The sequence below is a fragment of the Acromyrmex echinatior genome, chromosome 2, assembly GCF_024713525.1.
Source record: "Acromyrmex echinatior isolate Ae372 chromosome 2, ASM2471352v2, whole genome shotgun sequence".
Taxonomy (NCBI): Eukaryota; Metazoa; Arthropoda; class Insecta; order Hymenoptera; family Formicidae; genus Acromyrmex; species Acromyrmex echinatior.
Window position 1 is genome coordinate 15503171 of NC_141853.1, and position 25612 is coordinate 15528782.

Genomic DNA, 25612 nt, shown 5'->3' on the forward strand with positions numbered 1-25612 from the left:
TGTACTAGTAAGGACGATCGAAGATGAGAATCTCGGGCAGCGTAGGGCCTTTGGGACCGTAGTAGTGGGGAATCACAGGGGTATGAGGCGCTGCGGGCCGGTAAAACGGGGGAAGGGGAGAAGACGGGGGTTTAGGACCCGAGATCGAGTGCGCGTGGGGATAGGCGCGTGCCCGACCCGGGGTATATAAGGCCCCGAACCCTCATTGGCTAGGCATTTCGGGAGCCAGAATCGTACCGAGAGCATCGAGGGTGCGGTTTAATTTTTCTTCCCACGCTTTTCTTTTCGGTCGAGTAAACCAACACACGCTTTCGTCTGTTTTTCTTAAACTTTTTCTCTATAATCGCGCTTCCTACGAGGTGTTAACGAGTAGTATCGACCTCTCCTCGACGAAGTTTCTCTTCGATACGTCGAGTAGTGTACGTCGCACGAAGGTCGCCTGGCACGCGCTGCTACAATTCCTGCTCCCGGGTAGTGGGGGGATTCGGATCCGTGATATGACCTTAGTGGGGCCCAAGGAGGAGAGCGTTTTGCCCATCATGCTAAGTGTGCAGCAGCAACATCACCATCACGGCCTTCATGCTACTTCGAGCGCGCAGACTCATCGCGGCAACGTGATAGTCTCCACCAACAGTATGCCAACCAACAACAGTACTCTACAACATGGTTGCAAGCGATCCAAGATCTATGGTCAAGCAACTGGACCTTATAGCACGGTACCACATCAACCTGCCTCGGTGGCTAGGCGAAACGCGCGTGAGCGCAACAGGGTAAAACAGGTGAACAACGGGTTCGCCACTTTGAGACAGCATATACCACAGACAGTGGCACAGGCACTAGGAAGTAGTACTGCTGGTACTCATGGAGGATCCAGAGCTGGCAGTAAAAAACTATCTAAAGTGGAGACCTTAAGGATGGCAGTGGAATACATCAGGAGTCTTCAACGTCTTCTGGAAGAGCACGACGGTGGCTCAGAATCCAGTGGATCTTCGCCCACTTCTTCAACATCCTCCAACTCTGAAAATGGAGTGAATTCCGATTCTAATCATTCAGCGGAATTAAGACTACGAGGTAGTATTACTGGGGAGATCCGCCATCACAGTAGTCCACATGGATCTGATCTCCGACATCAACACCTTAGGCAGAATCCAAGTCCAACGACTTTTGTCCCGACAACATGCTCGGAGACGTCGAGTTCACCAACGCCAAGTTTCGTCTCCGAAACTTCATCAGCCGGAAGTCAAGGTTACAGCACACCTGGCACTCTTTACACAACACATTCCGACAGTTACGACAATTACGAGCCGATGAGTCCGGAGGATGAAGAGTTGCTAGATGTCATCTCCTGGTGGCAACAAAGTCAGTGAGGATGTCGATGTCGCTAGGCTCTGCGTCCTTCTGAAGGTTGGTGTCGTGATCTGATGTTTTTCTCTTGTAGTTGTAACTTCAGGTCATTCACGTTGCAAGGTCTTGTGGCCTCAAAGAGTTGCATCGCGTGTCATAATTGTGAATGTCAGTTTTATGTCATCTTACTAAAAAAATCTTTGTGACTCAGTTGATTGTGAATCTTGTGATGTTGCATATCAAACATAATTTTATTACAATTTACTTTCAATTAACATGTTTTATCATCTTCATTTTTAGTTTTCCGAATAAGCTGTTTTTAGATAAAATTTTTCAGATAACGGTTGTCTTCTTTAAAACAATTAATCTAAGAATTGATAATTGATTTTTGTGTGTGTGTGTGACAAATGTCATTGACACAATGATATTCAATCGGAATTTCTCAAAAAATATTTTTTTTGTGTGTTTGCCACCCTCACCAATTGACAAACGTATTCCGTTCACGGGGGAATATCTCGCTACGTTACCGGGAAGCTTAAAGAAATTTCCGAGTAAATTTGTGACCTTGCCCCCTTACAATGGCGCGCACGAACCCTCGCTGAAACCATTCAAATCGCAGACTCCATTCAGAGGGGCACCGCGTATACATTCGAAGAGCGACGCTTTTGTACCATGATTTCTTTCACGGTACGTTAATGCACATACATGTGTGCGTGAGTCGGTCCCTCTTCTACCGTTTTTTCCCCGAATCCACCCCGCCCCTCGTCCTTCAGCGACGTTTTCAAGTCGCTCGATCCGATCATCGGGGAATACCTTTTTTCGGTTGGATACATTGTATAAAGTAACCTCAACATTTAATAAAAATGAAATATCATAAAGATTGTTTCAATTTCTCATATTGAAGATTATAGTATTCTTCAAATAAGAATTATTAAATGTAACAAATTCGAGACCAAAACATATAAGAGTACAATAATAATAATAGTTCAAAGACCTCAACAAATCGCAAATATAGAAGAAATTTGATTGTCTTTCAAAGTTCGAGTTTACCTCTAATCTTGATGGACATAACTTTCGGATCTTTCGTCACATTCTATATGCGTGTGTGTGTGTGTGTGTGTGTGTGTGTGTGTGTGTGTGTGTGTGTGTGTGTGTGTGTGTGTGTGTATCTTCCCTTATCCTCATCTTTCACTTTTCTCCCCCATCTTTCTTTATCCACCGTCCCGTTCCACCTCTCTTTTTCACGAGGACGATTTCGTTTGCCGCGTTTAACTTGAATGCATCTTTCAAGATATTCCCGTCCCTCGTTTGTCGGTTTTTGAACCGGTACGTTCTCTCTCTCTTCTCCACTCCTTTCCACTTTTTCTCTCGCTTTTGCCCACGAAGAGCGTGCAGGACTCCTTTGCAGTAAAACCGCCCTTACCTGAAATCATCCCCTGCTTCTTCCATCTCGTATACCTGCAGGACTTCTTTTTTATCATCCTCTACCAACGAGAAACCCGCGATCTATTCGGACGAATCGATATCATACTGAAAGCGCAAGCATTGAATGTCGTCTTTGAGTCGCATCATTCGCGTGAAATTTTGTGTATAACGTATCCAAAGTATGCAATATATATTAATATATATATATATATATATATATATATATATATATATGTATTTTGTGTGTGTGTGTGTGTATATCTATATATATATATGTACAATTCTATAAATATTTTTTCAATTTCTTTACTCAAATAAAAATCATTGTCTCACGTGTTAATAATACGCATATCTAATAGAAACTCTTCCGTTTTCTGTTACAGCAATGACCAAATGCAAAGGCACGCGTGTAGATCAAAAATCAAAAACAATGCAAACAAGAGAAATAAAGGTAAATGAAGAAAGCGGCTGTTGCATTAACTATAATCTAGTCATATTACTTTGCACTTTGTCGTCTGAACTACGTAAAATGTTATTCTCTTTTATATAAATGAAAAAGATCTTTGGAAATATATCGTCTCTAAAATTACGTGTCGTATATTGATATCGAATTTTGAAACGTACAATTAGAAGTAATATTTCAAAAGTACATGATAAATGCATTGCAATTTCTAATTAGCTTTCTATTTTGTAATTTATTATGACGTTTTCTCGTATTTCACTATCCAAAAGTAAATATAAGATAGGGAGCGTACCTATACAGTTATTTATTCAGGATGGCTCACCCATCTTAACGTCTTCAAATTATATTTAACTATTTATTGCGTAACAAAAATATTAATAAAAGAAACGTGATTTTAAGGAAAATGCAAAAATATCACTGAAGAAATGTCGAAATTTGACATGGAATACTTTTTTACTTAATATTCTTATATATAAAATTGAAAAATCGATTTATATAAAAAGTCACATGATTTCATTTAATGATTGGAAGTAACTTCATGGAACAAATTTATGCTATGAGATGTTACTCTCGAAATCATATGTAATTTTCATTCAAAACATTTCAATGAATAGCTTACTAATAATAATTTGAGGTTGTTTTTAAAAAGAGATCCGTCGACTGGAATTATGATTATTATTGTGTATATGGAAATAATTATATACTAATTTTATATATATTATATTATATATTACATTTACATTTATATATTATATTATATTGTATTATATATTGTATTACATTATATTATTATTATACAATAATAATAATTATATATGTATGTATATATATGTTAAAATGATTAATTCGCAGTAATTCCATAAAATCTGTAGCGATTCTATGGAACGACTGACTATATCAGCGAATGTAAGCGTTAGTGCTGTCAATATTCAGATATTCGAGTATTTCAAACGTTATTCGTGTATACAAATATTTAATTATTTTTTATATAACTACATTGCATACTTATATATTATTATATTTACATTATTATAATTATAATTATGTTGTTATATTATTATGTAATAATTATTTACAATGCTGTTAGTATGAGTCGAGTATACCAATCTCTATACCAAGTACCTATCCATTACTCAAATTCAAAGAAATTACATGTGTATTCAGATACATTATATTAAGTTACATTATTTTTGGACAGAACTTTAATATCTGTGGCTAACCAGTTCCTATTTTTTTGTCTGTATAGATGTTCATCTAATGTGTCCCAATTATAAAAATTGATAATAATGAAAGCGATATATAATATTATAACATTAAGATTATATATGTTTATATGGATTATTTATGCGTTTTAGGGATTGAATAGCATTATCTATTAAAAAAAAAATATTCAGAGAGTAATGCTATACATTTTTTTATATTTGTTAAAATATAGTATTATTCTCTGACTGAACGTGTCTTTTCATGGATTGTCTTTCTTAAAATATAAACGTATATATACGACATAATCGAGACATAATCTCGTCATTATTTAGTGTTCATTTGAAGTAAATTTATTTTGGAATAAATAACGCAAGTAACATTCGAAATACCTATGTATCCGACTATTGACAGCACTAATAATTTGTACAATGCGCCGTAAGTTATGTATGAAAGAAAAATGGATGAATCACACACAATGGAGGAAACTTGTGTACTCGCCCGGAGCGAATCGATCGATGTTTCGCGATCGATAGTGTCTTCTTGTAAATAAAAAAAAACATTGTAATAAGATTTAACAATTTGTTAAATATAACGAATGACGTTACGAATAACTTTACAGAATTGTTATTTATCAAGCTACCCTGACTCCAATTCCATATAGGTATTACATTTAAAATATATTTTTCAAATATATTCATATATATATACTTATTTGATTTCCTCTATCAGGAGACACTTCTCGCATCAAATATATTTTTCAAATATATTTTTCATTAATGTATCTTTTCAGGAAGAAGAGTCGCTACATTCAACTATAGAATACATTTATAATTGTTTGAAATAAAAAATTCTTGAAAAATTTAACTTTAATTCGGAAAATGATAAAAGAGTAGAAAAGAGAAGGACAATTGCGGAAAGTATGATTAAAATCCATCACGAACATGTACAGAGGCACTATATAGTTGCGCATTTTTTATGTTTTCGTAATATTTCCAATTTTAGTAAGTCTCATAAAATATTCGTTAATGCGATAAGAGTATGACGGCTGTTTGAATTCGTGACAAAATTGTGCGTGTATTGTTATCTTAAGTATATCCCGTTCCACTGTAAATTATGTATAATTACTTGTATCCAATTCTGCAGGTGCAAGAAATTTTTTGTTTTAATCATTTGGCTATAAATTGGTAATTTATGAAGAAATTTCAATTCTGCACCTGCACTTAATATAGATTAATTAATGAGAAACAGGTATAAAAGAGACACCTGTCATACATTTTCCAAAACTATAGCATTTTTTCAGAAATTATACATATATTGACCACAGAAGTTGAGGATATCATAGCACAAAAAAGAATTGGTCTCGATTATTTCTGTCAGTATTCCTATGTCTTCCTGAGTAAATAATACGCGAAAATAACAGTAATTTTCCCATCGTATATCCTTTTAGCTACCTCACGATTTTCGAAACCGCAAAACGACTTAAATTAGCATTAAAAATTTGCCACGAATGACTGACCAAATTCAATACGTCAATCTAACACAGTGTCACTATGAATAAAAACAGTATATTAAAAATAAAAATATTTAAATTATTATACAAATATATCTTTAAATATTGATTATAGATTATAGTACGAGTTCTTACGAAACGTATAGATTAATAATAAGTTATATTAGAATTATTATTTCTGATTCTTTTCTGAAACTTTTTCATATATATTATACTTAAATTTTTTAAGACTCATTTTAAATATCTCTTATTAAAGCTGTTGTACATTAATCTGAATGTTAAAAGTGAGATATCTCAATTAATAAAATAAAAATGTATAATTTAAATACCACAAAATTAAGGGTTTCGCGACTTAATTCGTTTCTGTATTTTTATTAAACAAATATCTTTATGTCAATTTGTGTACAATGGCTTTAAAGTGCACCGAATACACACCAGCTCTGCCAGTGAAAAACGCTATAATTCTCTTATTTATCTCAACGAACTAAGAATATGAAGAGGAACAATAATCGAAGTTTAAGAGAACACACGACAACTGATCGTGAGCCTGTCTTATCGGTACAACAAGTTAAAAGGCGAATTGTCTCAATGGCGAATTAAAATTAGATTCGTTTGTCCGGTGAGGATCCTTGCCAAAAACAACTAATAACTAGTCCTTGTTGCCCTGCTAGTTCAGACTCTTTCAAATTGGATTTAAAGTTCAAGGATAGAACTGATATTGTGAATATACATACATACATATATCATTATTTTATAAGAATGACATATAATTCTTTATTATCAAATTTGATTTAATTTGTAAATATATAATATATAATTAATATATTAAATAATTTTTAAATATATAATATATAAGTTTCAAAACACTTAAAATCTCTCATTACAGATTTTGTTTATATGTATTAACTCATTTAAATTTTTTTGTATTTTTATATTCTAATAAAATATAAAAAATAAATAGTCTTATTGTTATTAATCAATTTTCTAAAATCTTAATATTTTGAAAAAACCTGTAATTTCACAATATAATTGCTGCATAAGAATCAATGAATTTTTACTGTAATTCTGTAACATGTACGCATTTCCGAATGTAACTATTTGCTCACCTCAAAGAATATATTTTTACAGTACAAAAATACAATTCGCAACAATTCATAATCTATTTTCGGACGAACCGCGTAAAAAAAAGAAAAAAAGAGATTGATCGTTAAGAGATCAACTACAAGAAGAGGCGACAGCGTGCGTGAGGCATACGCACGCCGCGCTCTCCCACAAAGTCCGTTTCAGGGACACTTAAGTTAACACGAAACCCAGAGCGAGATTTCAGCCCGACGCGGCGCGGCGCAAGTCGAAAGGAACGAGTCTATAATATATTCTGTTGCCGTCGGAGCCGCCCTTCTCCTTGAAGTCCGGTCCTCCTCTCGATCGCGCATCAGTGCAGCGTTACTCGTACGAATGCACGCATGCATGCACGCACGCACGCACGCACGCACGCACGCACGCACGTATGCACGCACTCACTCACGTATACGCAACGCAGCGCACGCGTGCACTCACGCGGCTACTATATGGCCCCAACAGGATAATTAGAGGCAAGTTTCCTTTCCAACTCTTCCACAGGTCAGTCGGGATCCGGCGCGCTCCGACGCGCTGCATCACGTTCTGTTCCGTTAGAAAGAGAGAGTGTGAGAAAGGACGCCGGGGGCTGTGCCATGGAAAGTATTATACCACCCCGGCGTGGTATCGTTTTCTTCGATTTTGCTTCCGGACACACACTTCTCACAGCTCCATATATAATAAGAGATGCGCGAAGGGAGAGCGTAGGCATAGGGTAATGGCCGAAAAGACGATGAGGAGGAACACTCCGTACGAACTATTAACCTTCTCGTAAATTGCTACGAAAAAGACATCCGAATATCTTACGTGGATAGTAAACGTACGCACATAAAGAATCGTTGGTTAATTAAGGCGAAAATTTTTAATGCTCCGTTAATACCACGAAAAGTACTTACTGCATCCATCGACTTCAATGTTTTGTTAAAATATCTAATGCTTTTTTAAAAATTAGATTTGCACATAATTTTTAGAATAAACGCTATTCAAATATATCTACATGCTACAGCACTGATAATATTATTTGTACATGCAGGTAATGCTATTTGTTAACACCTATGTATAATGCTAAATTTTATCAGAAGCTGTTATAGATTCATATCAAATTATGCAAATACATGCATGAATTAATGCAACATGATAATATAATAGCATGCTATATCAGTAATAGAGACAGTTTATCTCGTGCATTCGTCCGATCGCTGCTAAATCATTCAGAGTATTCAGTTCTCTTAGCATAATTATAGCTGCATGACAACCAGAAACGCTTAAGTCACGAAAGTCATCGGCACCGTCGCGTTTCGTCGCCGAGAATCATCGTTTCGGACTGGCTTTTCGGGAGCCAGGAGAAGCGAGACGTGACATACGAATGTGAATGACACACGGGCGGTCGTTCCATTTCACTTCGATTCCATTTAGTCATTCAAGCGCGGCTTCTCGAACCCAAGATGAGGATCCGGGATGAGATGTCGTGTCGAGTGAAGGACGAAAGAAGGGAAAAAAAATGAAACGGGAGAACTCGTGCCCGCTCGCGTCTCACGGATTCGCCACATTCGAGTGTCGTGGGTGGTCGTGGGACCCAGCCGAATAGCGTCCCGGGAAACGCGTTTTGGATGCTGCGTCTCTTCAGGGAAGAATTCACGTGCAACCGCAGAAGATAGGGGAGAGAGATACCGCCCGGGATGAAATCAACGATCGCGCGCCAATCGCTCTCGGCAAACCCGCCCAGCAGTCGTCCTGGCTGCCATTAAGACGTCTACGATCTCACGTTGATGTGTTTACGCGCATCGTTACGACGAATCTAAGATCTGAGTATAAAATATTTTTGCGGTAATATAATTTTCAACGCAATTACTTGGTAGATGAAAGTCAACAATTCAAATATGTAGATGTATACATATAATAATAATATAAGAGCAGTATATATGATGTCTCTAACTCTGTACGCTTAAATACATAATTAGTTTTGTATTCTAGTCGAATTTCTAGAATGGATAGAAAGAGTTATTGTCTAGACTCGACTCTTCGGACATTTCTATCTATCTTATCTACAGCGTGACGCATGAGATACGCGGGGTGTTAACGAGAAACAGGTAACTACTTGAAAACATATGAGGGCTCCTTCAAATGAAAAATAAGTAAACGACAGTCCATTCCTTTCGAGTATCCGGACCAATGTTGTTCGTGCGAGCTCATCGGTTATTTCCCAAACCACGATCAGCCGCTGTGCGCTCTCCACGAAATCTTACTTTTGTTTCGACGAGCAGGAAAGAGTTGTGAAAAATTCGAGATTTGAATCTCGGCATCACAGCGAGTTTACAGCTTCGAAGAGATCGCAACGGGAGATCTTCGGCTACCACTGAGAACAAGAAAATCAATCTTGTAATCCTTCGTTCGGTGTCATAACTGATCTATGGAAAAATCTGTTCGCGACGAAGAAAGTATGATATCTTAGGTCATCTCAACTCTTTCGATTCTCAGCTTCTTTTCATGACTTTTAAAGAGCAATAATAAATGTATCGTTCTGGCGTGCATGTATCTATATATAACCATATATAATCTATATATAACCATGCGTGTTTTACACACACGTGTATTATTAATTCCTCAATTAATTCCTCAATTCGCGTTTACATGATTTCATTGCGTGTTTCGTTGTAATAATGAATAGGATCAATGTTTATGGAAGAACATCATTAGGTACTTAATCGGGATGAATGCCAAATGAATAGACCGTACTTTTCAAATGTAAATCGTTTACAAACCGATTTTGTACGTTTTTTTTTTATTGATTAAAGATTTGTGCAGATTTGAACAACTATATATTGAGATACATATATGTATATGCTTTATTCCAATAAATATTAAAATAATGAAATATTTCTTTATAATCATTACTATATAATTACAAATTAAATTCATTCTCTCATTTCAAATTTAAAAAAAACATGATTAAACAAAGTATCTTTCAAAAAATTAAAGATACGTGGTTTTATTTTTCATAACTATTATAATTTTATATAATGAATGAATCTCTCTTATACATTTTAAAAAACGCAGGCATCTTGAAACTTCTCAAAAGTTGTAATTTTTGTAATTTTCATTTTTCTTGTAAATCACTCACAATAGATTGATTGGTTCCTAATAATGTGATGAAGGTCACTGCCAAACTATTTCTTCCTGCTTCTTCAATCTCGCACGGTGAACGAACTGAGGTCGGGACGGAACTACAGCATGAATCGGCCAAGCGACTTTGTGAACGACGAGAAGAACTTCACGCGGTACCTTCATCGACATGAAAACTACCAGGACGGCCACAATATTACGGCATAACTCCTCGACGCGGTGTAAACTCCAGCGGAGCCATTGTCTGTCGCCTGAGGCGTCCGTTCAACCAAGAGCCAGCTTCATTGTCACGATCCCGTAACCCATGAATGGCCGGCTATCTCGTTTAACTTCAATTACCGTGCCTTCCCTTTCATTTCGCTGGTGGTAGTACCGGAGGAGACGACCACGCATGAATGTCCTCCCTCTTCCCTTTTCCCTTTTTCTCTTCGTACCGTCGCTGTGTAACCTACGTCTTTGTCGCGGAAAAACCATATCCCGGCCTCGTTAGCTTGAACATTAGCCGAGGAGAACATAATGCAATGTATGCTTAGCCAAGTAAATCCATCCGTCTGCGATTCTCACAGACGATTGCATGCGACAGTCTCGAGACGTTCTGGGATTTGTTTGACGGAAAACCTCTGTTTGTATCTCTATACAATGTTGTCTTCGGTCACAAGATCGTTCCACGAGACCGCCCGTGGTTTTGCTAACCGGTATATGCGAACTGATCTGTTTCTCTTATAATATATTTATTTTATATGAAATTATTCAAAACGAGAATGAGAACAAATGAAATTCAGCGACAAACGTTATGCATACCACCTTAAGAAATCTCTTACAGTAATACAATTGTGGGTTAATAGTAACGCTTAGCAACAGTCGGTCGTGAGAAAGTGTTCAATGGAAAACAATAGATCCCTACTCCGAGACATTGAACATCCGGTACGAGATGAGTAGGACTAACTATAACCTAACCGCAGGGGTTCGACCTAAGGATCGGCAATTATCGGGGCGCTAATTACTTTCTAATCGCTCATCGATACAACAACAAAAACGAATGGATACGATGTGACTTTGCCAAAAAACGATTGTTTACGCTTTGTATCCTGCCCGACTTATCACTACTCATTGATCACTCTCCCCGATATAAAGTAAATGCATCATCGAAAGGAGCCCCAAAAAGTTCTGCATCTTCAGACCACCTGGTGAACTTCAGGGGAAAAGGAATTAAAAAGTTAGATAAATCTCTAACCAAAACAATAGCTTTGTCCTTTTTCGATTTTAGTGAATTTTGGATACATAGTAATAAATTAAGATACATTTTTAAATGTTTAATCGCATATTTAAAAATTAAATGTCTTGATAACAAGCCTCGTTAAAATATCTTCAACTGCAAGTGGCTGTTATTGAGCAAATTTAAAAGAATCGTGCGTGCGTGCGTGCGTGCGTGCGTGCGTGCGTGCGTGCGTCGTGCGTGCGTGCGTGCGTGCGTGCGTGCGTGCGTGCGTGCGTGCGTGCGTGCGTGCGTGCGTGCGTGCGTGCGTGCGTGCGTGCGTGCGTGCGTGCGTGCGTGCGTGCGTGCGTGCGTGCGTGCGTGCGTGCGTGCGTGCGTGCGTGCGTGCGTGCGTGCGTGCGTGCGTCGTGTGTAAAAAGTTAATTTAATTTTAATTAAAATATTAAAAAATTTATACTACGTTTTTCTGTCTCCTTTTTGATAATTTTTGTAACTCTATTGGATCTGTCATGTTCGTTATAATCAATTCCCTAGAATAAAATTCAACCAGTCTCTGTGAAAAAGCTACGAAGCCGGAAGTGACTACAAATATTTGTCGAACTAACTTTCGTTTCACGATTATATCTCGATCCGAGCTAACTGGAGACCGATTGTGTTCGAATGACGTAACATGTTCCTCGTTGACGCTAGTACAAATCTCAGGACAAGGCTGCATTCAGTGATAGTAAACTTCGTACTATTAATTTAATCGTGATAGCATTTCAAGGTGATCGTAATAAAGATCGTAATAAATTTAAAAGAAATTTTCATCTTTACGTTTTCTAAAACATGAACTCGAAAAAATTCGTATATAGAGAAATATTTTTTCAAATGGACATACAATATTCATATTTGGCACAAAGTTAGCTAACAGATATACGTGAAAGATGGCGTGATCGAATAGATCCCACGTGACTTAATTGGAAAAATGACGTGAAGTAAAGATGTGTCGTTTGCGCACACATGAATAGAGTATTCAGATAAGTCTGTAAAAAAGATTGCAGGAAAGCAACAATTGCCTACATCCTCTGTTTCGAAAATGTTTTGAAATGATGTTTTGAAATGATTTTCAGAATATTAGACTATTAATCGAAAGTCTGGATTTGGAAGAAAAATCCTGCATGTCCTTAGACAGAGAAACGGATTGTTTAGGAGACATTCCCATTTATTTTTATGTGATATGGCAAAAAAGTAGGTGTAAAGTAAGTGTATAAATACAAAAAAATAAATGTACAAGTTATAATACACCTGTTATTTTTGCTACATCACGCGACGATAATTATGATTTTCTCATATAATAGCTAAACAATTCGTTTCTCTATCTCAGAGTATTCAGAATGGCTTTTTCTTTCAGATTCAGATTTGCGATCAATGGTTTGATGTTCTGAAAATTGTTTCAAGACATCTAAAACAATGACCAATTTTAGCTTTATGGCAATCTATTTTATAGACATATCTGGATACTCCATTTGTTTGTGCGCAAATGACTTACAAACATCTTCTTCACTTCGTGCCATTTTTCTAATGAAGTCACGTGGGCACGTCACTAGGAACCCTTTAATCAGAGACTAGCCATAAGGATTTTGTCAAATTCCTTCAATTCCTCTATTCCTACATGATATATACACACGTATTGGTGGAGAAGTGAGATAGCCTATATTTCTTTCTCGCTTAGAGGAATTTGATGAAATCCTTATGATCCGTCTGTGATTAAAGGGTTCTAGTGGAGTCTATTCGTCCACGCCATTTTTCATCTGTATACCTGTCATCTAACTTTGTGCCAAATATGAATATTATGTGTACATTTTAAAAAATATTGTGAGCATTTCTCTGTGTACCATGATTTTTTTCAAGTTCATGCTTTAATCATCCACATGTTCGCAAAGATACATCATCGTTTCTAATCACGACTGCGAATTAGTCACGACGCGATATTGTAGTATTAGGAATCCCTTGTCGGGCTCAAGAAAAGGCAGTGGGAGGGCAAAAAGGAGGCAAATATAGGGGAGGCGTTGCAGTTGTTGGTCGCATTACGGGAGGCAATATGCCGAAGAAGAGTTAATAAGCAGCCACCTAGAAACCGGGACGGCCTAATGCCAGCCTAAATATACACGTTGCAACCGCCATTGGTAAGCACCACCGGGTGCAGGAACCCCGCAAAAAGTCTACGTAGATTAAAAAAGCACGGAAGCCTGCTCCTCACGCGAATTAAGAAGATCTTTATGTTTCGGCAACAACACGGCGATTCGCGGCGGGCTTCTTTCTTTCTTTCTCCTCCCTCCCTCCTCTCTCTCTCTCTTTCTCTCTCCTCCTTCCCCTCATTTTTATATCCTTCTTTCTCTCTCTCCTTCCCAGACTAACGCGATCATCCTTCGTTTATCGCGCACGGACACGTGTCGAAACCACGAATGGATCATCCCACATGTCGGGATCGTGCGGAAAGCGTAATGACTTGATTAAAGGATTCGGCGATCTGCGGGCGCGCCGCTGACTATTTTCATTAGGATACTAAAATTATTCATTAGCCGAACGTGCGAGATGCTCTCATTTATGATCAGTGTCTGTTGTCTGATCAACCAACGTGGTTCCTGGCACACTTAGCACTCATTGTTGCTTATCCTTTTATCGACTTTATCTCCCGAGGCCTTTGTACGCATCTCATGTATGTTAGGACACAATTAATATGCGTTGTATATATTCTATGGAGATATATATAGGCCCGCGCGCGCGCGCGCGCGCGCGTGTGTGTGTGTGTGTGTGTGTGTGTAGCAAAGCAGATGGAAGATCTGGATTCTCTGTACGACTTGTCTCTGAATGTACCGATCAATGAATTGGAAATTGAAATTACTGCGAAGATATCGGTTCATTAACAAAACAAGCGTTCTCCTATCGCTCGTAAAGCGATATAAGGAAACTGTGTAATGGTGTCTCAAAAAAAAAAAAAAAAAAACTCGTCGCGGTGCGGCGCGCTGCAGTTGAATGAGAAGACAAACAGACAAGCTCGAGGACGTATCTGTTCTCAAATCGGATCCTTTCACGGTTACGATTTGTGCCTTGGTAATCCGACCGCGAGAGAAGAGCAGTGGCCCGTCGAGGGAAGATGAGATCGAAGGATGGATCCTCGGTGGCTGCAAACGCAAGTATCGAGTTTTTCTAAGATCCTAGGAAAATATTATCGCAGTATCCCGAACTGCGATTTTTCTGAGCCGCCAGGAGGGGCGTTTTTATGACGAGAAATCCTCGTCGATCTTCGCTGCCACACCGTTTCCATATCGTCGTCGGTGCAACCGCAGTAGGGTCGACTAACTTCGCCTCGTTTGGCTACCATTCTTTCCCATTCAGTATTTCGCGTTTTCTTCCGAGGACAATCCACGGTGTCCCGGGGTCTCACGCCTCGACATTGACCGTCGCCATACAGTCTGCCATTCTCTTTCTTCGACAGCGACTCTTTGTCACCTCCCTGCGAGAGAGACGTGACGTAGAGAGGAAGGGAGCTAGTGGCTCACCGAAGAAATTGTAATGCGGAACGAGCGCGAAGAGGCGAGATGAGAGATGGCCCGACCCGCGGAATTACCGACCGCTTGTGGTCTGAATTCAATAGAATGCGAGATCGGTATGCTATTTTTCTGGCCACTTTGCCGAAATCACGCCCTCCGCTCGACTGGCATAATGTCACTATGATTTTGCCGAGAGGGCTTGAATAGTTTTCGAACAAACGGGGGGACTCACGTAAGAAATTATTGGAGAATCTGAGATGAACATTGGAGAGTGAGGACATCGTCCGCACGCGTGCTATCGATATACTGAATCAGAAGGGGCACAAAACGAAATAAAAAATCTAGAGGAACGGGTTTTGGAATTTCGATTAACTAAGCCTTAAATATAGTAAATAAAGACAGTTCCTCTATATTTTATAACTTTATGCAAATGTTATCGATAAATTTGTAGATGCAAAATTTGAATAGAGATCATCTTCAATAAAGCATATAATTTTATATACCATATAAAAAACGTTACTAATATATGAGCTTAAAAAATTATTAATTAAAAAATAAGAATATATGTGTGTGTGTGTGTGTGTTCATAAAAATTTGTGATTATCGGAATAATATAAAATCACTACAAAATTCAAAGATACATGATTTTAACTAGTTTTATTGAAATTTTATCTAATAATAAATTTTTTACTATAACACGAATAAGAGCAGATCGTTTCGCGGAAAGAGTTTTGCCTGCGATGTCAATAATCTTTCAAACATGTTGATATATACGATGATCAGACTTACACATTGTAATTCAAAATTCTGCGTTACGAGTGAACATGCATAGCCATAGAAAGCACGTGCTCGATTTTCGGCGGCTACAAGCTGAACCAATTTCGAGTGAGCGAATTTCGGTGGTGAAACCGGCGTGGAGTTGCGGTCGATCTGTGTGGTATCAGAGCTCTCCAGCAGCAGCGGACCCACGACGAACCAAGCGGAGCGGATCTAACGAGGACCCGAAAGAGAGGCTCCGACAATTACCAGTACCTCAGACGAGCGGCAACGAGCGGGTCCGCGTGCTCCTCCCTTTGCACTGCGGCCGAATATAAACCGGACAGGTTTCGACGGTGCAATTATTAATGTGAGAAAGAGAAAGCTGAAGAAGAAGACGGATAAAACAAAATGAAGAGAAAGAGAACGAGAAGGAAGGAACGACGAAAAATGAGAGAAGAGGAAGAGAGGAATAGAGATAGGAAAGAGAGACAGACAGTAAGTGTGCAGGACGAAAGAGGAGAAATAGTAATTATAACAAATAAATTAATACGTTACAATAGCCACGCTAACAAAGGAACGTTCCAAATTGCAAAAGTATTAAGGAACAAATGTTATTAGTCGATCATGTTTAAAATAGATATTCTACTCTCTAAATCTCTAATCAGTGAATAAGTTACTAATTAGTCCAGTGACATACTTGGCACTGATATCAGTAATTATCCACTGATTCAGATTTAGAGAATAGATGATTATAACACGGGATCCAATAAGATTCTTTACCCTTAGGCCTCAAATATATTTGATCATTTTAATTTGGACATAAAATATCTTAAAAACAACGCATTTTTGAAAAATATGTCTCAAATAAAAGATCTAGGATTTGAAGAAAGTCATCACACAGACGAGTTACTTAAGGAACCCAATAAGAAACCCAAATTGATTTTTTTCTTATCAGGCTCAAAAAATGAGCTCTGAAATCTAGGTAAAATAGATCATTTAGAATATCAATTTCAAACGTAATCTTTCGACTGATAACGTTACATAGTTTTTTTTTTGTATCACTTTTGCAATTTAGAATGTAAGTTCTTTTGTAAGTACAGAAATATTTTTTGTAAAATATTTTTGTTTTAAAAAACGTTTATGAATATATCATTTGTGACTCTTCTTCATACTAAAAAATTTTATTGAAAGAAAAAGATGAAAATATTCATTCGATAAAAAGAAATTACACGACGATGAAAGAAATTACTTATTGAAAGCTGATGATATTTTTATACTTCATCTCCGTCCAACGACCCCGATACGCAATTTGGATCAACGCGAATTAAAACCGAAGCGCGGCTCGTGCTCGCGGACCCAGTCGGTTCACGAGCACGCGCGTGTCCGATGGCACGCACACGTATTCACGGCCTCTCGATGTACAGGAGCCTACTGGCCCCGTGGCATACGAACCTACAAACCGAGCCGAGTGCTCCCAATCATTTCGGAGGGGAGGGGGGGGGAGACCCCAAACGAGTGGACCAAACGCCGTGGCCAATGCCTTTTTTCGTCCTTCGAAATTTACGCTTGCGCACGGCCAGTGCGTGCACCGCACGCGTGTGCATGGATAAACAACGAACTCGGCGAGTTAGGTTCTGGTAACGAGACCTCGGCGAACATTCGGCGCACCTTAGGCTGCAACGGATATTAAAAGTCGAAATTATACTCGAGTCGACCTTGAAAACGAGCACAAGCGCTCCCGGAGAGATTTAAAGCGCCATAACGATCTCGCGAAAAAGCGTCTGCTATGTATACGTGTATATATAGATTTTCATGGATTAGATTTAAGATCTACGGATTTAAGATCCTCGTGGGTGCAATAACGAAGATATTGTCGGTAATTACCGCGTCAAGTCACCTCGTGTTACAAGTAACGAAGAAGCCGGATCGTTATCTCTCGCCTGTCTTTTAATTCCGTCTCTTGATAAGTTATTACAAATTAGTAATATTTTTAGTAATATTTTTTCAGTAATTAATATTTTATACTTCACCACCATCGCGCGTAAATTGCATCATAAATTGTATCGTGATCAGGAAGTGACCTTCCAAGCAAAGTTTACGGACATTTACATTTCATGGCATTTTTCATCAAACTTTAAAACACGGAAATACTTCCCAAATATTGTGAATCAGACGGTTTCGATGAATAAATTTTATATAAGATGGATGTCCTGAATTTTCGTGACAACATTTCGTGGTAACTTTGTAAAAAGAAGATGTTAAACGCGGGAAGAAAAACACCCACGATCTAGAAGCCAAAAAGACGTGCATTCTTTCACGACGATGCAAGAAAAGAGAAATCACACATACATATTTTCGTATACTTAAAGTATTATATTTACAATGATATATATATCAAAAATATTACTTTTGATATTACTTCTGAAAACGAGAAGTAATTAAATTGAAGAAGTTCGCTTATATTATATACGCTGCAAAACATTTATCCTTCTGCAAGATGAAGGCTCCTTTATGCATATAATTCCAATTTAAAGAGAAATAAACGTCGTTAAAGAAAAACCATCTCGTAACTTTTATTCATAAAACTCTGGTGATTATATGTACATGCGCAAATGGAAAGACGAAGAGAGGGAGATCGAAGAGTATAATTAGGGTGAAATTGAACCATACATTGAATTAACCGAGAAGTGTCGTGGTACTAATGTGGAGTGCAAGCAACTCTCCTGTTCGTCGAAATGAACTTCGAGTATACCAACTGATAAACAACGGAATAAACATCATGATGAGTCTCTCGTGTACACGCGCGAGCCTCTTTGCTGGCCACGCGACCGCCACGTTCGCTCTATCTCGAGGCTTCATCTTCTCTCTGTCTCTCTTTCCTTCCTTCTCATATCTTCCCGTCATTCCCGCCATCTTCCTGCGCTTTCCTTCCCCAGAATGCCGATGGCTATCTCACATCACTTCCACCCCCTTTCAAAAGAGAATCTCTTCTTCGTCTTCTCCTGATCTCTTCGGGGCTCGCGATTCCCCTTTCTCATCACTTCGAGTTGCTTCTTTTAGAGTCTGTTTATAATAGCCGAGATAATCGTGTGGGATGGGTGCATCCCATCCGATCATCCACTCTTGTTTCAGCAGCGGCGGTAAGATACACGGCAATCGTGATTCGACACTTGAATCTTACGTAATTGACGGAATAATACATTTTTTGCCGACGATACGCAGTCGGAAGATCGTTTCGTCGATGCTGCGCTTGCGGTTGGTAATTGTTACTTAATACATTGTGGTTGTGAAGGAACGATCTTCGGAGCGAGTAAATTTAGGACTACGCTACCACTATTTTTTACCGTTCTCAATAATCAGGTGCGAAGCCTTTAGCCTTTAGGCTTTAACGTAGCAAGTGTGAAAAGTTCGATACTCTATATATACATATATAGACATACATATATTAACAATAAATAGTTAAAAAATGACTTTTATTTTTTACTTCAATTTCGCTTTATATAAATTGGAAGTAACAATTAATGAAACGTTAAATATAACAATATACAATATATAAAAGAAAACGAGAATATTAAGTTAACACTTGAAGAGTTGTTATCTTCGTCTTCTTGCTAAAGCTTCCTATGTGTTTCAACCATTTTGGCAGAGATTTTTAAACACTCTATCCTTTGAGGAAAAACAGAAAAAATTATTAGTTTGTCTCTTGCCTTTTTGGTGAATAAGACAAGAGACAAACAGCAAGAAACAGAAAACAAAAAGCACATTGTAGAATTAGCCTTAATCTTGAATAAATAATACGAATAATCGCAAGTATCTAAATACGGTGGTAATGTCCGGTGGGGTGCGTACCGTTCCAAACTTTCCGTTAAAAAACTAGAAGTCGAGTGGTCGAGCGCGATTGGTTCCCATCGCTAGGAGCCGCAACGGCAGCGGGACCGGCAGCAACTTCTTGGGTTCCCACCGAACCCGGGTTCTTCATCTTTGTCCAACCCGCCGTGTGGTCGATCCCTTTCTCGAGCAGAGCGGCGTATCGTGAAATGTGCTCCCGGGGCGGTGGCGGTGTTTTATTTTCTCGACGTGCGTGCGCGCAGCGCGCGCCTTGCACCGACTGCAACAGTGTTGCCCGTCGAAGAAGGAGGGATCGTGTACGTCGGGATGGACGTCGGGAAAGTGAGAACTCGGTAAATGCCGCACGAGTTATATAATAAATATAACTTATATGTGCGACATATTGTATAATATACAACGCGCGAATTGAAAATTAGATCGCTCGAGTTACGTTCCAAAAATCAATCTATGTGCATAGTAATTATTAATTGAATAGAGCTGTAACATTTAAGAAAATTTTATTGTAACTATAATATTTAAGGAAAGCATCGTATTTTATTTTTAAGATGTCTATTTTTTTAGGGCATAACATGTAAATTTATTTAAACCAAGAATCAAAACGTATTGTTTATTCAGTATAATATTCAGTTGTTATATGCAGTAAAACTTGATTGCAATAACATTCAGCGATAGCTCTCAAAAGTTTTTTATTCTTAATTGATTTAATTCATTCAAAGTCTATAGAATTTCTAATGTAAATTTATTTTGTATTATACTCTCTAAATCTAAATCAGTGGATAGTCACTAATTACTTAGTGGCTATACTTGGTACTGATAATCAGTGAAGTTAAAAAAGGAAGAATATTTCAGCATTATATAACTAAAATACTGATATTTACACGTTAATTTGAATTTTCCACACCAATCAATCAATCCAATCCAATATTGAATTTAAATACTAAAACAAGGTTAGTTAGATCGCATGATAAAGATTAACTAGGTTAGGGATTAACTAGGTTACTCATATTTAACTTCACTGATTACCAGTGGCATACTTGACACTGATATCAGTGATTATCCACTGATTCAGGTTTAGAGAATACATATATCATTGTTCGTACATCATGTTTTCTTAATTTATTAGATTATATAACAATTTGTTGTATCCAATTGAAAAAGAAATTGTACAATTTCGAAATAATTTTTACTAATAAAAAAAGTCTAACTCATTGATTTATATTCTTTCCATTCGCATCCAGAGAAATAAATTTTCCAATACCTTTTTTAGAAAATTGATAATATTTTATTTAAACGAGATTTTTGTTAAAGAGAATAATGCATTTAGCATTATAGAATTAATACAATTTTTAGTAAACATATAAATATATATCAGCATATTTAAAATTCTGAAGTGACTCTTTTTCGAAGCAATAGCTATAAAAGAACAGCATCGCATTTTTGTTTACTCAGCATGAGGTCATTTACGATTATACACCTGTTAAAACATTCAACAGGCATCTAATGTATCTCAATTGAAATTATGCAAGCAGTGAATAATTTTGCGTAAATTTTCTTAAATTTAATTATGACAACGCACAAATCGATGCTAATTACGTTGCACATGTTTCATAATCGATCGTTTATTGTGAATAAAAAAATAATCATGCACTTTTTTGTCACGTACGCCAAAGCATCTTGTACATTACATTTTGTACCGACACTTACTCTTGAACTTTGGGTCGCCAATTGCATTTTTCACGACAAGTAATTTTGCATTACAGTCATGCATACAATTCTCGCGATGGCTAATTTCCAACAGTATCGGAAATCGAAATAACTGAAAGACCGTCAGTTATTTCTTTGTCTCAGCCGATATTCACACTCGTGTTGCTCATTTTATTTTTTTTTCTTTTCGTTCGTCCGCAACACTGTTTCATTCACGAAACTGGTTGTGGACACGTTGGCCCATTAAGAGCGCGACCGCAACCGCACGCACGCGTATCAAAATTGCGGCATTCTTAGAAGCGCGGTAATTGGCAAAGTCGCGCTAAATTACCGCCACGTTTATCTCCCGATAATTTACCGAAGCTGCACCTCTCACGCCCGCGTACCTGCTTCCTCTGTACCTCAGTTATCCGGCGCATTACATGAATTACAGTAACCCCGACCGCTACTCAACTTCGCCTTGATCGCGAAATTTTCAACAAAAATATTTTACTTGTCGTCCGTTGTCGCGAAGGAAAAGATACGGGTGGGCATAAATTGCTACCTGAACGGTCAAATAAATTGCTACCTCTTCCTCGCCTAGCGAGAGAAGATTCGTTCTCTCTGACTCTTGACGCAGAATCCAATTTGTGATAAAGGCAGCGTGCGACCGAAAACACAACAACGTGGAATTTAAGACCTGTAAAAACAGTGCTGCGATGGAAATCGACGCAAGACGTTACGCGCACGGCGTCCGACGTGAAATTACATCTTGTCTCTACCTCTTGCACGCGATAAATACTTTAATATTACGCGGCCGCATTAACCCATCGAACGTTGTCTGCCGACGACGCGTAATTACGTTCGCAGCGTATTTTTTTTTCTGCCTCGTTGAGAGAGCGGAATCTGTAACAAATGGAGAACACGTATGTACGCGTCTCTCCCCTTATCTTGTGTTACCCTTCGTTGCATCTCCTCTCCGCTCTTTTAACGCACAGTTGACGCTTCAACTGAGAAAGAACAGGTCACGTACGTACATACGTATTCCCGTTGAAATGTTGCCGCTCGCAACTTGCATTTGGAAATTGTGGCATTCGCGGAATAATGATAATTGACGACTTCCCCGAGAGCGCCAAATTATCTTCGTTTATCCCCGTCGACAATTTGTATGCCGTACGCAATTCCGGCGCGATACAATGTGCGATTGTATATGCACTCATCCCCTTGAATGGTGCCCCTTTCTCGCGTGATCACCGACGAATAACCGAGAATTTTCTTGAGCCGTTATTTCATCAGAAAATCGTAAATGATCATTGATGATAACCATCATTTTTTACGTAATCTCTCAATGCGAGCAAAGGTGCATTTTCTCAAATTGTATCAGCCTTTTATCAAGCTTTATCAATTATATTCTTTCATATTGTGCATGATACGATATGTTGTGCAGCGTAGTAATAAATGATGCATTTTCTCAAGTTCCATTAGTTTTATCAACCCTTATCGGTTTTATTCTTGCATATTATGCATGATATGTTGTGCAGCGCAACAAAAAACGATTGCAACTGCACGTGATCTAATAAGCGAACGAATCTCGAGTATGCAACGTCATTCTCATGTCTGACTGACTGATACACATTAACCGCATTGAAATCGACGCGGCGAGTGCATCCTCTTATGGATGCAGAAAGTCGAGCGAAAGGATGAAATGAGTCTTGCCGACGGGCGATTTCCCCGTCGCGTCCGAAAAGCTTTCACGTGACTGAATGATCGATCAGAACGCGCGATCGAAGACGCTGAAGCTAAATTGATTGCCGATCCAACGATATTCCAACTCATTCCCTTCAAGAGATCAAATCGCATAGCTTTCGTCGAAGATTTTGCGGCTTCCTGGAGACAATAGATTGATTTTACAATAGGGAATCCATTGAATTCGCGAGATGTTAACTTTTCGAATTTCGTCTTTCGAATCAACAAAGTAATCTACGCTTCAGTGATCAATTCAGTTTCCATTAACGACTACAATCGTTCTGCGAGAACTGTTACTATTATCGAGAAAACACAATGCCGAATAGCGAAGCCATACAGTGCTTCTTTCGGAGCGACTAGAATACTTTTAATTTACCACTGTCGTAAATTGAAAACGTTTCTTCTCCCATCACATCGGTATTCAGAGACACAAAACGCAGTGTCGAATTGATTTTCTTTACAGCCTACAAAATTTTTTTATAGACCTTCCACAGATGACAATAATATTAAATGGTAAGCATTACAACGCAAATTTAAACCTTATGAAAATCTCATACTCATCTTAATATTTTTTTCTGATTATTTTTCATTTTTACTTGATGCTGTTTCTTCATTCCTGTAAACGATTTTAAAAAATTTTGGGTCCGCTTTTTTAGGGCAATTCCCCGATCTGATCAATTCGACACTGGCACTGGCGAGTACGCAATTCTGCACGCGAAATTCCACTCGCTCGCGCCAGAGAATGTCCACTGTCTTTTTCCATCGAGCTGGTCGCGAGCTCTATCCCTCCTTTCCGCGGTGTATCATTACGGACTCGCGTGCGCTGCCCCCGGTCATTCTCGTCTCATCTCGAGCAGGATTCACTATCTTTCTCTCTCCCCCCCCCCCTCTCTCTCTCTCTCTCTTTCGCTCATTTCCGAGATCACGGACTGCACGGGCATGCGTGTAAGTGTGTGCGTGAGTGCGTGCGTGCATGCATGCGTGCGTGCGTGCGTGCGTGCGTGCGTGCGTGCGTCCATCCGGTCCTCTTTTTTTCGACACCCGTGGCGAACGCGGCCGACATTCGCCGACGACGCGGGTATCAAGGCAGGTATCAGACGCACCACGTCTGATCGAACGATCACCCATACTGCCGATCGATCTTCCCGTCGCGCGGCGCTCCTCTTTCGATAGCGCCATGGAAATTGATGCGATACACTTACGTCGAGTTAATCGCATTCTATCATGGGTAATGTACCGCGTGAAGATCAAAGTGTGACGAATACTTGATTTGCAGTACTAAATATTACTTTGGCACAATGCCGACGTTTGGAAACTTTCAAATTGCATGCTAAGAAATTTATCAAAAAAAAAACTGAAAGAAAGAAATCATTTCGAAAAATTTTGTGTACTTCGTGTATAAAACTTTAGTGTATATGATTCTCATATTTCTATATTAACTTATGTATATTAGCAAGTAATCGAAATAATATTGTAATTTTTTTTTAATTACTCTGCTCTTTCCATCTCGTGCACTTTAAATATTATTTATTATACATATTTGATTTTGTTTATATTCCTAAATAAAGATCGAGATATATAATAAAAATAAATACATATATAATATATTTATAGAGGAGAAGGTGGCATCCCAATTATGACATCCCAATTAGATTTTACAATAATTTTGTTAATAATCAAAATTCAAGTTTAAATCTTGACAATTACATTCGCTAAAATGTTGTTAAATCGATTTTAGACTCAAAGTTACAAAATATTTATTATTTAGGATACTATTAATAACAATGTGACGACATTGCATAATGACTCAAAAAAAAATGGGTGGTATTTCATAAAATTAGCCTTAAAATTAAGTTTGTTTGGAAAACAGTATTTAATTACAAAATTAACAAAAGAGTAAAACATTTTAAAATGTATTCAAATGAATGTAAATACAATCACATAACTTCTGCATATAAGTTGCTCAATACTAAAATAGTACACATAATATAAATTATACATTAATGATAGAGCTATTGATTATTAAATATATTATTATGATATAAAATTATATATATTATAATTATATATATTATTTTGATATAAAAATCTCAAAAAAAAAGAGGTCGCGAGTAATCAATACCTAAAGAGGGCTACATTAGCAAAATGCCATGCTATTGTTTAAATTGCATAACTCAAAATATATACAGTCAAATAAAATGTTAAATAACCAATAACATACTCAAAAATACATATATTCATGTGATAATACATCAAGTTTAAGAAAAATGAAGTAAATGTAATTAAATGTTAAAATGTTCTCAGAAAGGTACTGAAATATTTGAAAATAAAAATGCGTTATAAGTGCTGGCTATTGAGCATTGGTATATTAGTGTCATGGTGTAACAGCGAGCTACTAAATAAATAATTCCATAAGTAATCATTAGGATTCGCTATATAATAGCGGAGATATTAAGGCAGGCCACAATATATACACTGGCCACCTTCTCCTCTATTCGAATCTATTATTTGTATCATAATTTCTCAAAAATAATTTGCAAGATATTGATGGCATAAATTTCGCTGGTCTTGGAATTCATAAAGGTCACGGGATGACCTCAGATTTCGACGAAAATTTTCTTCAGAATGCCGTTGTAGAT

General features: G+C 37.8%; 1 protein-coding gene and 2 long non-coding RNA genes across 3 annotated transcripts in view; 1 reads left to right on the forward strand and 2 right to left on the reverse strand.

Annotated features, from left to right (window-relative positions):
* LOC105147173 (uncharacterized) overlaps positions 1-25612 on the reverse strand; it is a 90729-nt gene that overhangs the window by 57954 nt on the left and 7163 nt on the right. The gene's annotated exons all lie outside the window — the stretch shown is intronic.
* Positions 219-5046, forward strand: LOC105147172 (achaete-scute complex protein T3). The gene is made up of 2 exons (XM_011058014.2): positions 219-1404; positions 3153-5046. Exon 1 carries the CDS (start codon positions 498-500, stop codon positions 1365-1367), a length of 870 nt encoding a protein of 289 aa, XP_011056316.1. The 5' UTR covers positions 219-497; the 3' UTR covers positions 1368-1404; positions 3153-5046.
* Positions 19154-19926, reverse strand: LOC147910538 (uncharacterized). The gene is made up of 2 exons (XR_015544125.1): positions 19545-19926; positions 19154-19361 (listed from the first exon to the last, which is right to left on the reverse strand). It is a non-coding gene; the product is annotated as an uncharacterized LOC147910538 (long non-coding RNA).